Raw genomic sequence first — 14,552 nt, 5'->3', positions numbered from 1 at the left:
ATGATAAAGAAGACATTCTTAAGAGAATGCCACTCAAAAATTTCATGTTATATGCACCATACGATTTAATAGATTATAGTCATAAAGTAAAAAATGAACTCACTCAGATTAAACTCACTCCCAGCATTCCCGTCAACTTCCTCCGACAGATCTCTTTCAATCTCCAATTTTATTTGTTTATCGAACTCATGATCCACTTCCAACTGCACCTCAAACAGATTCAACTTGGCCCAATTTTTGCTTATCTGGAAGAAATTATCCCCGATACGGCCAAGTAGACAACCGGCATCGACTACCGTACTCTTTATGATCATATTGCTCAGCAACTTCTGGCACTTGCTAGCCATTGCTATATATTTGAGAGAAAAACCATATTGTTTGTTTGAATAGCTGTATTCTGCTAATGTCGCGTATGTGAGACATATTTTTTCGTATAGCAACGTTTTTAAATGTAGTTTCCAAGCGAAATTGTTATCTCTATTCGGATCGTTCCAAGTGGGTAGTTTTTTCTTTTCTCTTCTAACCAATATGGCGTTCTTGTCTATGTTGGATTCGGTCTCTTTCGTGTAGTTTCCAGATTTTTCTGGAATTTTCTTTTCTTTTTTTCGTCTTCTACTCCTAGCCATGTGTTCTTTTTGATTCTTGTTTCGTTTGAGCGGTGAGTAGTTCATTGATATTGGTTCATAAGGGTTGGCCATTTTTGGATTCTGTTCCTCTATTAATATTTGTTGTTTGAGACGCTCGCGTTCTTCTTCCTTCAAAATAAGCGAAAACAAGTGTTCTTAATTGTTTTTATCTTCTTTTATCATTGACTATGGGCTCGTAAAATATATTGGGAAAATTAATAAAATTATTTGGAATTACCCAGTACTTCGTTTTAATAAATCCCAAAACAGTGAAAAATTTTAGTCACTTAAACAAAAATAATAACATATTTCTTGTATTCTATGGAATAAATAAATACACTAATATTAATAATATTATCGAAATAAAATTAAACATACCTGAGATTTGTTGGTAGCGATATGATGCAAAGCATTAAGTCCCTTAAGGGCATGCTTTAACGCCTTTCCGCAACGAGTTGTGGGTTCGAGTCCCAGACATTTGTTGTCATCGCTCTTAGTTTTTTTATCCTGTAAAATATTAAAAAAAAAAAATAATAATTAATAAATAAAAAATAAAAATTGTATATTTTGCCAATATAAAGATATTGGGGGATAGGGTCGGCACGCGTTTGCGTTGCTTCTGGTGTTGCAGGCGTCTACAAGCTACGGTAATCGCTTACCATCAGGTGAGCCGTACGCTTGTTTGCCGATCAAGTTACATTAAAAAAAATTGTTGAACTAATTTTAACCTTGTATATGCTAACTGAAATATTTATTTCTAGATGTACGTGAATACAAAAGATAAAACATTTTTTACCATTATAGTCGATAACTCCCTTTTTTTTTAATTTTTACACATTACGGGAATAGGACATTTCAAGAATTTCAACCAAACACATTTTTTTTTTTTCATAAGCAGACAATTTTAGACAATTTAACCGTATGTATGAATTGATCAGATTATAGTAAATAAAACTAATTTCCCGCTTTTTATACTCAGATACCATAATCCGTGCCTCAAATAATGAATTGAAATGAAACGAAAATATTTATTTCGCCATGAGGTGATTGAATATATGTACACATTTAAGGAATGTAACAAAAATGCTACATTCTCAAGAAAAATCCAACAAAAACAAAAAGTCAAGGTAGCAAAAACAACAATCAAATAAAAAGTAATGTGTAAATGTAAGTAAGACTTACCGATTGCGTGACGGCGCTTCGGTGTCCGATGTGCTTGAGAGCGAGTCCACGCGTACACAACGATAACGCACCCTGACTTTCCCCCTGAGCCTCCCCATTTGCCTCCCCCACATCCTCTCCATTTGCCTTCCCGCCCACCGCTCCCTGTCACACAGAGACACACGGACACTTAGGAACATCGTCTCAACAATCTTAGACAAACAAACTTAATACATACTTACGTACAGACACAGATAACACTCTCCCACACGCAACACACACACACGAAACACACACTCACAAACTCGCATATTAAAACAATTCATGAAATAATTTAGAAGTTTGCACTAGTCGTCTTACAAACTTAAAGCTAATGTACATATTAAATGAATGTATAAGATATATGTATATTTCCTGGCACCTATTATCGTATAATAAATAATTACTGTTCACAACTGTTCGGTTACAGATGCTAATCTCATTACTTCTGATATTGTTGCCACATTATCATTGTAATATAGTTCTAAGTTTGTGAAATAAAGATATTATTATTATTATCTGTGAGATAACTATCTTCTTTTTGCATCGGTAAGTTTTACTTCTTAATTGAGTGTGAACTGTCCATGAAAACGAATATGCACACACATACACATTCAGTTAAACTTTCTTTGTGATAACTATTTTGGCAAGGTTATTTGCCCTTTTTTATCGGGTGTAAACTGTCTATGAAAACGGATATATACCCGTCTTTTGAAGAGGCGATATATAATTGAAATTATAAATGGATTAAATAAAAACGTTTGATGTCAACAATTTTAATGAATATTATTAAAAAAAACTTCAGCTGCGATCCTTGAGGAATTCCATCCTTGTATCCTTTAAATTAATACGTGAAGCAAAAACTTTGTACTCCTTTTTACGTTTTAATTGCTCGGATGGAGGAGTATGAATTCCCACTCTAATAGTTTATATAAAGGAGTGCAGAATGCTAATATTTTATATAAAAATTCATTACCTATTAATATATATATATATATATATATATATATTAATAGGTAATGAATATTTATATATATATATATATATATGCTCAAACTTATAATTTAAATTAATTAGTATAAATAGAAAAAAACCCATGTCCAACTCAACCCTTGTTTTATGTTATTGGAAATGATTTACCTCATCCGTTGTGTCGTTGGCGTCATTATTTTTATCTCGCTTGCTACTATCAGCTTCTGGCTTGGCTTTGGGTGGAAACTCAGCGTAGTTACCGAAATCGGCTTCCTCTTCAGAATCTGAGCTTTCCTCTAGAAACAAAACGTTAAAATTCAAATAAGGTAAGGTACTGTGTTCCGAAGTGTCTGTAAAGAATTCTTGTTTTGGCTACTTCAACGCTATTGATATGTGTTCAAAAATATAATATCGATTCTGACATCGCAGTTAAATGTAAGGACCTGTTTCGAAACGCGGTGTATATACATATATACTTTTTTTATAAATATAAGATTTAATGCAGTAGGCAGATGAGTCATGGTCGACCATACTTTGGGACCCGTATGAACCGTCTAGTACTCTAAACATAAAAAAACTTGTCCAAAAAAACTGATATTTATATAAACAATACCTTTAAAATTCGGACTAGCGGGATTTGTAGTCGCTGGCACATACAAATCGGCTAACATATAATGCGAAGACGCCATAATCTGAGGGTACCGTTCCTCTTGCAAGAGTTCCACAACATGTTCTAACAGCTGCCTGACATGTTTAGACCTGTTCATAAGCCTCATGTTCCTTGCCACTCTATACAACAACATGGCCACTGGCGTTGTGAATGGATTATCCATATTGTCCGGACAGAGCGATGTTAAATCATATAACTTGACAACATCATCATGAGGCCCTTTGAACAGCCAGTAAGTGTGACCGGCCTTCGTGGCGTTCGATTTCAGAAACGATAGAATATTCTGAGCGACATTTCTTATAACTTTCGGTGAGAATTTTGAGTTTTCCATATTGGGTAGGTCTTCTGTCTTCATTGGTTCGTATTTTTGTACTATTCCATCTAAATGGTAGCACATAAGTACTTCTGGCACGTTACACATTAAATTATCGAGCCAGTAGTCAATGCCTGTTAGTACGTTTATCGATTCCCTCGCATCTCTTAAGCGCAGACTGACACAAGGTCGGTCCTTGTCACCGAATATTGGTAAGTTGCTTCCAATCAACATATGAATATCTTCGAATGTCCAAAGTACGTTACGATTGAAATTCTTTTCATTATTTAGTTCCTCTGGTTTGGTTTCGGGATCGGGGAGGAAAGGTCCTTAAAAAAACAATTATACATTTTGATTAAATGATAAAATAGGTATAATACAATAAGTCCTAATAACTTCGTGCATAAAAATTAAAATAAATAAATAAATTTAAATTTATTTTATTTAATTTATTATGTTAAATTATTAATAATTAATTTATGAAACAAAGCGTATTTTTAAATCTATATTCCTTTTTAAGAGATTTAATTTAAATTACAAGGAGTCTTAATTTAATAGTACGTATATATTAGAATTTAACTCCTATCGAGATACATTCAACTGTTAAAAGCATTTGATTGTATCTTACGATTTTACATTAGTATAATACTTTATTTTTGTATCAAACGTGTCATAATCGCTTTGTTTTTTACTTAATTGAACAAATAACTATAAACAGAATTCTAGTTATTTTATTCAGAATAAAATAACTAAAATATGAATATAACAATAATGAATACAAAAAAAGAATTATAAATTTTTATATATATGTTTGAAAGTTATGCGCAGATAGTCATTTCAGCAATTTAGTTTTATTTATATAGATAGATTAAAATTTAAATAATATCAAAACTCACCAGGTAAACACATCGGAGTATGTGGAACATCACTCGGCAAAGGCTCTGGCAGTTCCACAACGCTATGTGATAGAAACTTATGTGTCAATTGCAGAGCCGAACTAGGGACTGGAGCCAACGTTAGGGACATACGTTCCTAGAAATATTAGACATTATAATAGATGATAATAATAATAATACACTTTATTGTACACCAAAAACAGAAATGATACATAGCAAAGAAAGAAAAATTAAATTAGCAATATATTATTTATCGCTAAAAAGTGATCTCTTCCAGGCAACCTTAGGGCAAAGGAAACAGTCTAGCGTCAGCATAGGTGTACAAGTTACAACAAATTTATAATAAATATTCAAATAATTAAACATATACATGATGATACTAGATGATGCGTGCGACGTCATAGGTAAACATTATTATACACTTAGGCATTTTTCTGTTGGTCCTGTACAGGTTGCTAGGGTCAAAAGAATACTCAAATAAAATATATAAATAGAAACATCAGCGGAAGTGTAACATCTCTTTTATAGTTTTTTTAAGAAAAAATAATTTGCGCCATTTGGTACAAAAGTAACTTTAACATCACTGTAATGAAATAACAATTAATGTCAATTTTTAACCGACTTCAAAAAAAGGAGGAGGTTTTCAATTCGACTGTATATTTTTTTTATGTATGTTACTTCAGAACTTTTGACTGGGTGGACCGATTTCGACAAAAAAAAATTTTAATCGAAAGGTGGTGTGTCATTTGGTCCCACTTAAATTTATTTGAGATCTAACAACAACTTTTCGAGTTATATCTAATAATGCGTTTTTACTTCACCGTCAACCTACGTTGTATTATACCGCATAACTTTTTACTGGGTGTACCGATTTTGATGATTTTTAATTTAATCGAAAGTTAATGTTTATCGTGTGGTCATATTTAAATTTCATTGACATCTTGATAACAAATTTTTGAGAAATCTTTGATAACGCGTATTTACTTGGCATAAAACCTTAATACACACAACGCAACGCATTACTAAATCAAATTTACTGAAAATTCCGTACTAATTTATTTTATTTTTATATTTATTTCATCATTCCTTAAAACTTAACTTAAAATTATAAATACAATGTAATTCAATAATGTTATAGAAATCCTGATAAAATAATTAATGTCTACATAGAAAGTATGAAATTTGTGAAGTTTATCAAAACTTACCTTTTCAGACATTGTCTTGAGTATGTTTTCATAGAAGAAATCCTTCAGCCAAGACCATTCCGACTTCATCAGATACTCGTAAATATCAAAATCGTCCAATAACAACGTGTTCTCTACTCTGTGGACCATCATGCTCACCTGAAAATAATGTATATACTTATCATAATAATACAAAATTTTATATAGGTTGTAATACCAACCTGTCTTTTCCATTCAGCGGACATTGGTGAAAATATTCATGCTTTTTTTTTAATTTATTATAACCGTGAATGCTAAGGTTGCTTAGTGTAAGATATTGTCTAATAATTGTTAGTCTTGTTTTTGATTAAAAAAATTCACTAGTTGTGCAGCAATGAAAGGATGAAAGAATGGATAATTTAATAAATTCAAGTTAAAAGAGTAGTACTTATATATAATTTAAAGTGGAAAGGAAGGGGGCAGGGGGCGGGGTGAGGAAAGGGCGGGGCGGAGGGGAAGAAGAGTAAGGGGCGGGGCAGGGGTAAGGGGAGCAAGGGGAGGGGAAGGGGCAAAGGGAGCAAGGGGGAGGGGGGGAAGGGGCAAGGGGAGCAAGAGGGAGAGGGGAAAGGGTAAGGGGAGCAAGGGGGAGGGGTGAAGGGGCAAGGGGTACAAGAGGGAGGGGGTAAGGGGAGCAAGGGGAGGGGTAGGGGGAAGGGGAGCGAGGGGCGGGGAAGGGGGAAGAGGAGCGAGGGGGGGGGGGAAGGGGCAAGGGGAGCAAGAGGGAGGGGGAAGGGGAGCAAGGGGAGGGGATGGGGGAAGGGGAGCGAGGGGCGGGGAAGGGGGAAGTGGAGCGAGGGGGAGGGGAGAAGGGGCAAGGGGAGCAAGAGGGAGGGGGGACGGGGAGCAGGGGGGGAGGGGAAGGGGAGCAAGAGGGAGGGGGGAATGGGAGCAAGGGGGGGTTAGGGGAAAGGGGAGCAAGGGGGAGGGGGGAAGGGGAGCAAGGGACGGGGAAGGGGTAGGGGCCGGAGGGAAGGGAAGGGGAAGGAGAAAAAAAATAATTTAAATAATTAAAATTAGTAATATTTTTAGGGCAAACCCATTTTTAATATATTATCAAATATACTTAATGTATTATAAAGTACCTATGTTATCAACTTATCAGTTCATTCTATTATCAGCTCGGTGATCGACTTAGGTTCGGATCTTCTACCGTTAATAAAATTCTACCCTACATATTGTTCGTTTCTTGTCTCAACTATGAATTGTTTATATATTGTATTGCGATGTACCCAACATATAAATTTTTGTTTAATTTCATTATGCGTAATTTCTCATGTAAGTTAATTTTATTCTTTTGAGAAATAAATTATCTTTAACCTTAATATCCTAACTTTTAAGGATATAAAAAATAATAAATCGTTACCGTTCCATTGGGTTGATAAGGCAATTTAAGTAGTTTCTTTATACACTCCGCATCTGATATAACATCCACTTCACCCACGCAGTCGGGAAACATGTGTGCCATTCGAAAACTATAAACACAAGAAGAGCCAGAGTTTACTAAGTTGTTGATTGAGTTTCTTCATTAAAATTGTCATATATAATACGCTAAAGTTGTTTGCTTCCCTTTTAAGAAAAAACCTTACAATTACTCCATATAAATTATATATCATTTTATAAGTAACAGCTTGCTCTGCCGGCATCAAAAACTAAAAAAAATATTATTACTTTTGTTTTTGTAAATTAATTATTTATTAAAATTATATATATAATTATGTGTGTGTAAAGAAAAAACAACACTCATTTTATATTTCGTTACTTTTTTTTTTAGTTAGAACCTTTTTTTTATTTTATTGTCAGGACAGAAAAATAAACCTTTGTTGTGATGACAGAAATATTTTTACATTAAGATTGTAAGAAAATTAGTTTAAATGAAGGCTTTAAATGTATATATATTGACACAATACATGAATACAGCAATGCCACCATGATTGACGGTCAGTACATTTTTTTGGTCAATTTCAAATCCACTCACGTATAAATACTTTTTTGCAATTTTGTTAACTTATTTAGTGCGAATTATTCGCACGGGTATAGCTAGTTATAAAAGTAAATTAGTAAACAATTTATTGTATACAGATATATTTTCTCCTGTGTTGGGGGCCCACAATACGGAAACAATAATTATACAAGCACAAACGCCAAGACCACGACGAACATTTCTATGGCCAACACAAATGTCTGATGTGAGCCTGCGACCGCCAGCGCCACAGCCAGTTCTGTGACCGCTGCGCCAACGCGTCGACTAAAATAATATATCTTATACGCTTCAGCCTGTAATATCCCACTACTGGGCATAAGCCTCTTTCCCCCATGTAAGAGAAGGATCAGAGCTTAATCCACCGCGCTGCTCCAATGCGGGTTGACGAATATATTCCCTACTATGAGTAACGATGGCTATCAGGTGTACATGATAACAACCGGGACCGACGGCTTAACGTGCTCTTCGAGGCACGGTGGGGAGACCCACAAGGACTGCAGTAGGTATGGCCAGTACAAATGTTTGTCATGTCCGGGGATCGAACCCGCAACCGCCAGCACAACAGGTACAATTCATGGCTGTGACCGTTGCGCCAACGCGTCGTAAATATATCTTATACCACTTGATAAATAGTAATATCTACCAGGCAACTGAGTTGTAGATTAGATAATGATAAGTGACTATTGATAGACATTAGTGTATCATCACTAGATAGTATAAAACAAAGTCGCTATCTCTGTCCCTATATCTCTATGTATGCTTAAATCTTTAAACTACGCAACGGATTTTGATGCGGTTTTTTTTTTTTAATAGATAGAGTGATTGAAGAGGAAGGAGGAGAAGTACTGTTATTTTTGAGCTTTCTAATTTAATGTCGTAAATAATTACATTTTTTCCGCTCATATTGCAAACGCAGGCTGAACCCTACGAGATTTATCCAAATAATGTACTGAGTATTGTACACATTGAACTACAGAAAACTCCGCTATGGTATGGTAATGGTAAGAGACTACCGTAGCTTATAGACGCCTGCAACACCAGAGGCATCGCAAGCGCGTTGCCGACCAAATCCCCAATCCCCCCCCCCCCCCCAGGAGCTCTGGTCACCTTACTCACCAACAGGAACACAATACTGCTTAAAAACAGTATTTTTGATTTTAATATAAAATATAATGTCACCAATCGGACGCTCACATAGTATCATTGAGACATCGTTGCCCCAACACTGATTTTCAGTGAGCACCGTGTATATGAAGACAATAAGAATAAGAGATTAAGAGATATGTACGATATTATTTTTGTGTTACCCTCACATTAGGAATTCTAAACATTTTTGAATATCATATCAAAAATTGACCGCTCCAGCGGGATTCGAACCCGCGTCTCCGACTGGCCGTGTCGGCGCTCTATCCAATTAAGCTATGGAACGATGTACCCGCTAGAGCGAAATTTTTGATATGATGATTTTTATTTTCGGTTTTTTCATTTCATCAAATCTAAGGTGACCAGAACTCCTGGGGGGATTGGGGATCGGGTCGGCAACGCGCTTGCGATGCTTCTGATGTTGCAGGTGTCTATAAGCTACGGTAATCGCTTACCATCAGGTGAGCCGTACGCTTGTTTGCCGACCTAGTGACATAAAAAAAAAGTCTAATGTTTTCGTTTTACAAAAAAATTACTAAGCACCTAATTATCAAAATCTTATTAATAGTAAATAGTAAAAAATAGAATAGCATTCACAAATCGAGATAGAACTAATTATCATCATTACATAGTATAAAACAAAGTTGCTTCCCGCTGTCTGTATGCTTAGATCTTTATAACTAAGCAACGGACTTTGATGCGGTTTTCTTAATTAAATAGAGTGATTCCAGAGGGAGGTTTATATGTATAATACATGCATAATATAGTAACAGAACTAATAGTTTTAGGGGGTTTTAATGTGATAACGTAAATAAACACATTTTTATGGGCTTGAATTATCAGCATTGCACCCCTGCGAAATAGGGGCGGGTCGCTAGTATGAATGTAATTACAAAAATTATTAAAAACTAACTATTAAAAAAAAATTAAACATTCAATTTTAACTTAAAAATCATTTTTTTTTTTGTTGTTGTAAGTTGCCGTGATGGAGGTTTTGATAGATTGTGTTTTTTCTAATTACTGTACCTATTTATATATTTTTTGTTAAACATTGAAAATATCAAGCAAATACTTTCAATGCTGCTGACGGGTTATTATATATTATTATAATTTATTAAATTGGATATCCAAGTATAGTATAAGATTATAAGATGTCATTTTTAAACAGTAACAATACATCTAACGATAAATTTGCGTCTTTTTCGTCAAGTGATTCCAACGAAGACAGTTTCCAAAGAACAACTTTCATTCCATTAAATGTTACTTTAAATGGCTAGCTTTAGATTAAGAACCGTCATTTTGAAGTTAGATAGGTTAGTTTTTTTTTGTAACGAAATTATGTCGATAAACGGTTTAATTTGGAAGTTAGATGGGTTAGGGTTTTTTTTTTGTAACGAAATTATGCCGATAAACGGTCAAATTTTGAAATTAGATAATTCGACGGTTGTTAATCTAAAGCCTTACCCTTTAAATTCTTATTTCTCAGACTCACTGAAAAACTTTAATATAGTTAACATAAATGCCCAAAGTATTCCGGCACATTACCCAGATATGTTTGCGTTGTTCGAATCCCGCAATATACATGCCATCCTGGTTTCAGAATCGTCGCTTTAAACTTGCCTACCATCGACCTTCTTCTTACCATCCACTTACTTCTTATCTTACTCATTGCCAGGATTTCAACTTATACACAATGACCGTATTGGTAGGAGTTGCTATTTACTTAAGATCATACATTCCTTTCACCATACTTTGCGCATCACCGCAGCCAACTGTTACTGATACAATTGAACATTTTTTTAATTGAAGTCACATTATCTAACACCATTATTTTCTTGGGTGTTTTCTACTACCTAAGCTTAAGTGGCTTCCTATCCGTCTTTGCCGGAATGTACACATTCTCTCACTTCTGTATTGTGTACTATTTAAACCAACTAATCCTGTATACTTGAACAAATTTGAATTAGTTGGAGATCACATTAAGGTACTGCGTTTGTCTGTAAATCTTACGCTTAGAATGCCTGTACAGAGGACCAAATATTATCGAGGTTCATTTGCTGTTCATTGGTTCATTCAAAAAACTTGTAAAAGATCATCATCTGTCTCTTAATATGACATGACGGAGCAGCTTGACCCAGGCTGTTTTTAAAATATTAAACCAATCAATCCAGACCAGAACTCCTGGGGGGATTGGGGATCGGGTCGGCAACGCGCTTGCGATGCTTCTGATGTTGCAGGTGTCTATAAGCTACGGTAATCGCTTACCATCAGGTGAGCCGTACGCTTGTTTGCCGACCTAGTGACATAAAAAAAAAGTCTAATGTTTTCGTTTTACAAAAAAATTACTAAGCACCTAATTATCAAAATCTTATTAATAGTAAATAGTAAAAAATAGAATAGCATTCACAAATCGAGATAGAACTAATTATCATCATTACATAGTATAAAACAAAGTTGCTTCCCGCTGTCTGTATGCTTAGATCTTTATAACTAAGCAACGGACTTTGATGCGGTTTTCTTAATTAAATAGAGTGATTCCAGAGGGAGGTTTATATGTATAATACATGCATAATATAGTAACAGAACTAATAGTTTTAGGGGGTTTTAATGTGATAACGTAAATAAACACATTTTTATGGGCTTGAATTATCAGCATTGCACCCCTGCGAAATAGGGGCGGGTCGCTAGTATGAATGTAATTACAAAAATTATTAAAAACTAACTATTAAAAAAAAATTAAACATTCAATTTTAACTTAAAAATCATTTTTTTTTTTTTTGTTGTTGTAAGTTGCCGTGATGGAGGTTTTGATAGATTGTGTTTTTTCTAATTACTGTACCTATTTATATATTTTTTGTTAAACATTGAAAATATCAAGCAAATACTTTCAATGCTGCTGACGGGTTATTATATATTATTATAATTTATTAAATTGGATATCCAAGTATAGTATAAGATTATAAGATGTCATTTTTAAACAGTAACAATACATCTAACGATAAATTTGCGTCTTTTTCGTCAAGTGATTCCAGCGAAGACAGTTTCCAAAGAACAACTTTCATTCCATTAAATGTTACTTTAAATGGCTAGCTTTAGATTAAGAACCGTCATTTTGAAGTTAGATAGGTTAGTTTTTTTTTGTAACGAAATTATGTCGATAAACGGTTTAATTTGGAAGTTAGATGGGTTAGGGTTTTTTTTTTGTAACGAAATTATGCCGATAAACGATTAATAAACAAAGTATTCCGGCACATTACCCAGATATGTTTGCGTTGTTCGAATCCCGCAATATACATGCCATCCTGGTTTCAGAATCGTCGCTTTAAACTTGCCTACCATCGACCTTCTTCTTACCATCCACTTACTTCTTATCTTACTCATTGCCAGGATTTCAACTTATACACAATGACCGTATTGGTAGGAGTTGCTATTTACTTAAGATCATACATTCCTTTCACCATACTTTGCGCATCACCGCAGCCAACTGTTACTGATACAATTGAACATTTTTTTAATTGAAGTCACATTATCTAACACCATTATTTTCTTGGGTGTTTTCTACTACCTAAGCTTAAGTGGCTTCCTATCCGTCTTTGCCGGAATGTACACATTCTCTCACTTCTGTATTGTGTACTATTTAAACCAACTAATCCTGTATACTTGAACAAATTTGAATTAGTTGGAGATCACATTAAGGTACTGCGTTTGTCTGTAAATCTTACGCTTAGAATGCCTGTACAGAGGACCAAATATTATCGAGGTTCATTTGCTGTTCATTGGTTCATTCAAAAAACTTGTAAAAGATCATCATCTGTCTCTTAATATGACATGACGGAGCAGCTTGACCCAGGCTGTTTTTAAAATATTAAACCAATCAATCAAAATACATGACGTCGGCATTGCTGACGTCGTGAATGCCAGGGTTTTGATTGCTACCCATCCTCGTAGGTATGAAATGAAACGCAGGACCTATTCTTCTATGATTTATTCAAAGTCGAGGAGGTCCGATCACTTTGATGGCTCGAACAAGAATTATCAATACCAGCGGGTGCTCGAACTTTTATGACAAAATTGGGTGGGGCACTTTTCACTCAACATAACACCTATTTATGGACCGTAAAATATTTCAGACTAATTTAACATCTCTAGAATTCACTAAACATTATTACTTTAATAATCAAACAGTTTTCAATCATTAATGAATTAAAATAATCATTTCTGAGCACGTGTTTTTCTTAAATACGCAGTTTCGCACCAAAAGACACAATTTGGTATATAAATATATATTATATGTGTGTGTATTATTTAACGTGGACTTATATTATTGTTATGTATGTGTATATTTATATGTATATTAGGAATATTTATTAGTTTATAGTATAAAATCTCTTTGTATTATTTGTATGTTTTTCTGTTTGATGTACGTTTATTATACACCCCCTAGTATTTCTTTTCTTTCTCTTAAACCTAACCCTAAGGTTGCCTGGAAGAAATCACTACAGAGCGACAATGCTGCCAGCTGAGCATTGTGCATTATATTTTTTACTTAACAATTCTCTATTAAATTACTCCATTTGGTGTACAATAAAGAATAAATAAAGAAATAAATAAGTTTAAGATAATTCTACTTAAAATGTCAAATACCTGGACAGCCCGCTACCTCTAGTAATAATCTGTTTAAGACCATATGAGTCTATCCCACCCCAGTTGGAGGGGGGTAGGTTGAGATCTGTATTGCATTGAAGCCTCGCATAGCCCACTGGTGTTTGAAATGCAGTATATTTGACAACGGCAGTGGACTTTACACTACCTGGTGATGGACTACGATCCTAGAAAAATAAGTATTAAATATTAAAAAAAAGTCAGTTACAGTGATCGCTGTGCCAATGCATAAACAAAACTGTCTAAAAATGTGTGTAGTAATAATAACTGTATTGTCTGCTTCTGTTTATCTTTATTGTAATTCATACTTTCGTTGTCAGACTGTCAAATAAAAAAAACTATAAAATATTATGTATATTAATAAGGTTAACCATAGAATACCGTTATTACATCAACTAAATCCAATATTTGTTGATAATAACAATATTCGTCATGCAAAACACCAACAAACATGAGGAACTGCCATTAACAACTATCAAAGTTTATTAATGTTCCAAGTAATGGGAGATCTTTCGGAATATTGAGATACGAAACAAACGCAGGACTTATCAAATATTATCAGTATACGAGTATATGTTACCTTGTTACGGTCACATTCGTTATCACTTTCGGAATCATCCATATTTTAATTCTTTCTTTTTTATAAATTGCAAATTGGTAATAGAACTATGTATTACAAAAACACTTAAAAATAGTGAGTTACTTGATTATGATCAAATCACCAAAATAAAAATCAACTAATCAACCACACACAGCTGTGTAAGTCGAAAAGTATTGTTCTATTCTTTTTTGTCTATCTGTCGACTTACTGTCAAAGTAAAAAAGTAATAAAATTCATATTAAAATCTATATAGGTATTCAATTAT

The 14,552-nt window shown here is 34.3% G+C and overlaps 1 protein-coding gene across 1 annotated transcript in view; it reads right to left on the bottom strand.

Annotated features, from left to right (window-relative positions):
• LOC123665294 (erythroid differentiation-related factor 1) overlaps window positions 1–14,455 on the bottom strand; it is a 32,681-nt gene extending 18,226 nt beyond the window's left edge. The window contains exons 1-10 of the mRNA XM_045599615.1: window positions 14,267–14,455; window positions 13,669–13,853; window positions 7,264–7,372; window positions 5,883–6,020; window positions 4,678–4,813; window positions 3,412–4,110; window positions 2,967–3,094; window positions 1,809–1,952; window positions 1,005–1,133; window positions 104–755 (exon numbers count right to left, since the gene is read on the bottom strand). Coding sequence (XP_045455571.1) covers window positions 104–755; window positions 1,005–1,133; window positions 1,809–1,952; window positions 2,967–3,094; window positions 3,412–4,110; window positions 4,678–4,813; window positions 5,883–6,020; window positions 7,264–7,372; window positions 13,669–13,853; window positions 14,267–14,308 — 2,362 coding nt within the window. The 5' untranslated portion in view covers window positions 14,309–14,455. The remainder of the gene's footprint in view (window positions 1–103; window positions 756–1,004; window positions 1,134–1,808; window positions 1,953–2,966; window positions 3,095–3,411; window positions 4,111–4,677; window positions 4,814–5,882; window positions 6,021–7,263; window positions 7,373–13,668; window positions 13,854–14,266) is intronic.
• Window positions 14,456–14,552: the final 97 nt, after the last annotated feature.

Source organism: Melitaea cinxia, chromosome 23 (assembly GCF_905220565.1).
Source record: "Melitaea cinxia chromosome 23, ilMelCinx1.1, whole genome shotgun sequence".
NCBI lineage: Eukaryota > Metazoa > Arthropoda > Insecta > Lepidoptera > Nymphalidae > Melitaea > Melitaea cinxia.
Note: the sequence above shows the minus strand (reverse complement) of the source record. Positions and strands in the feature narration are given on the sequence as shown.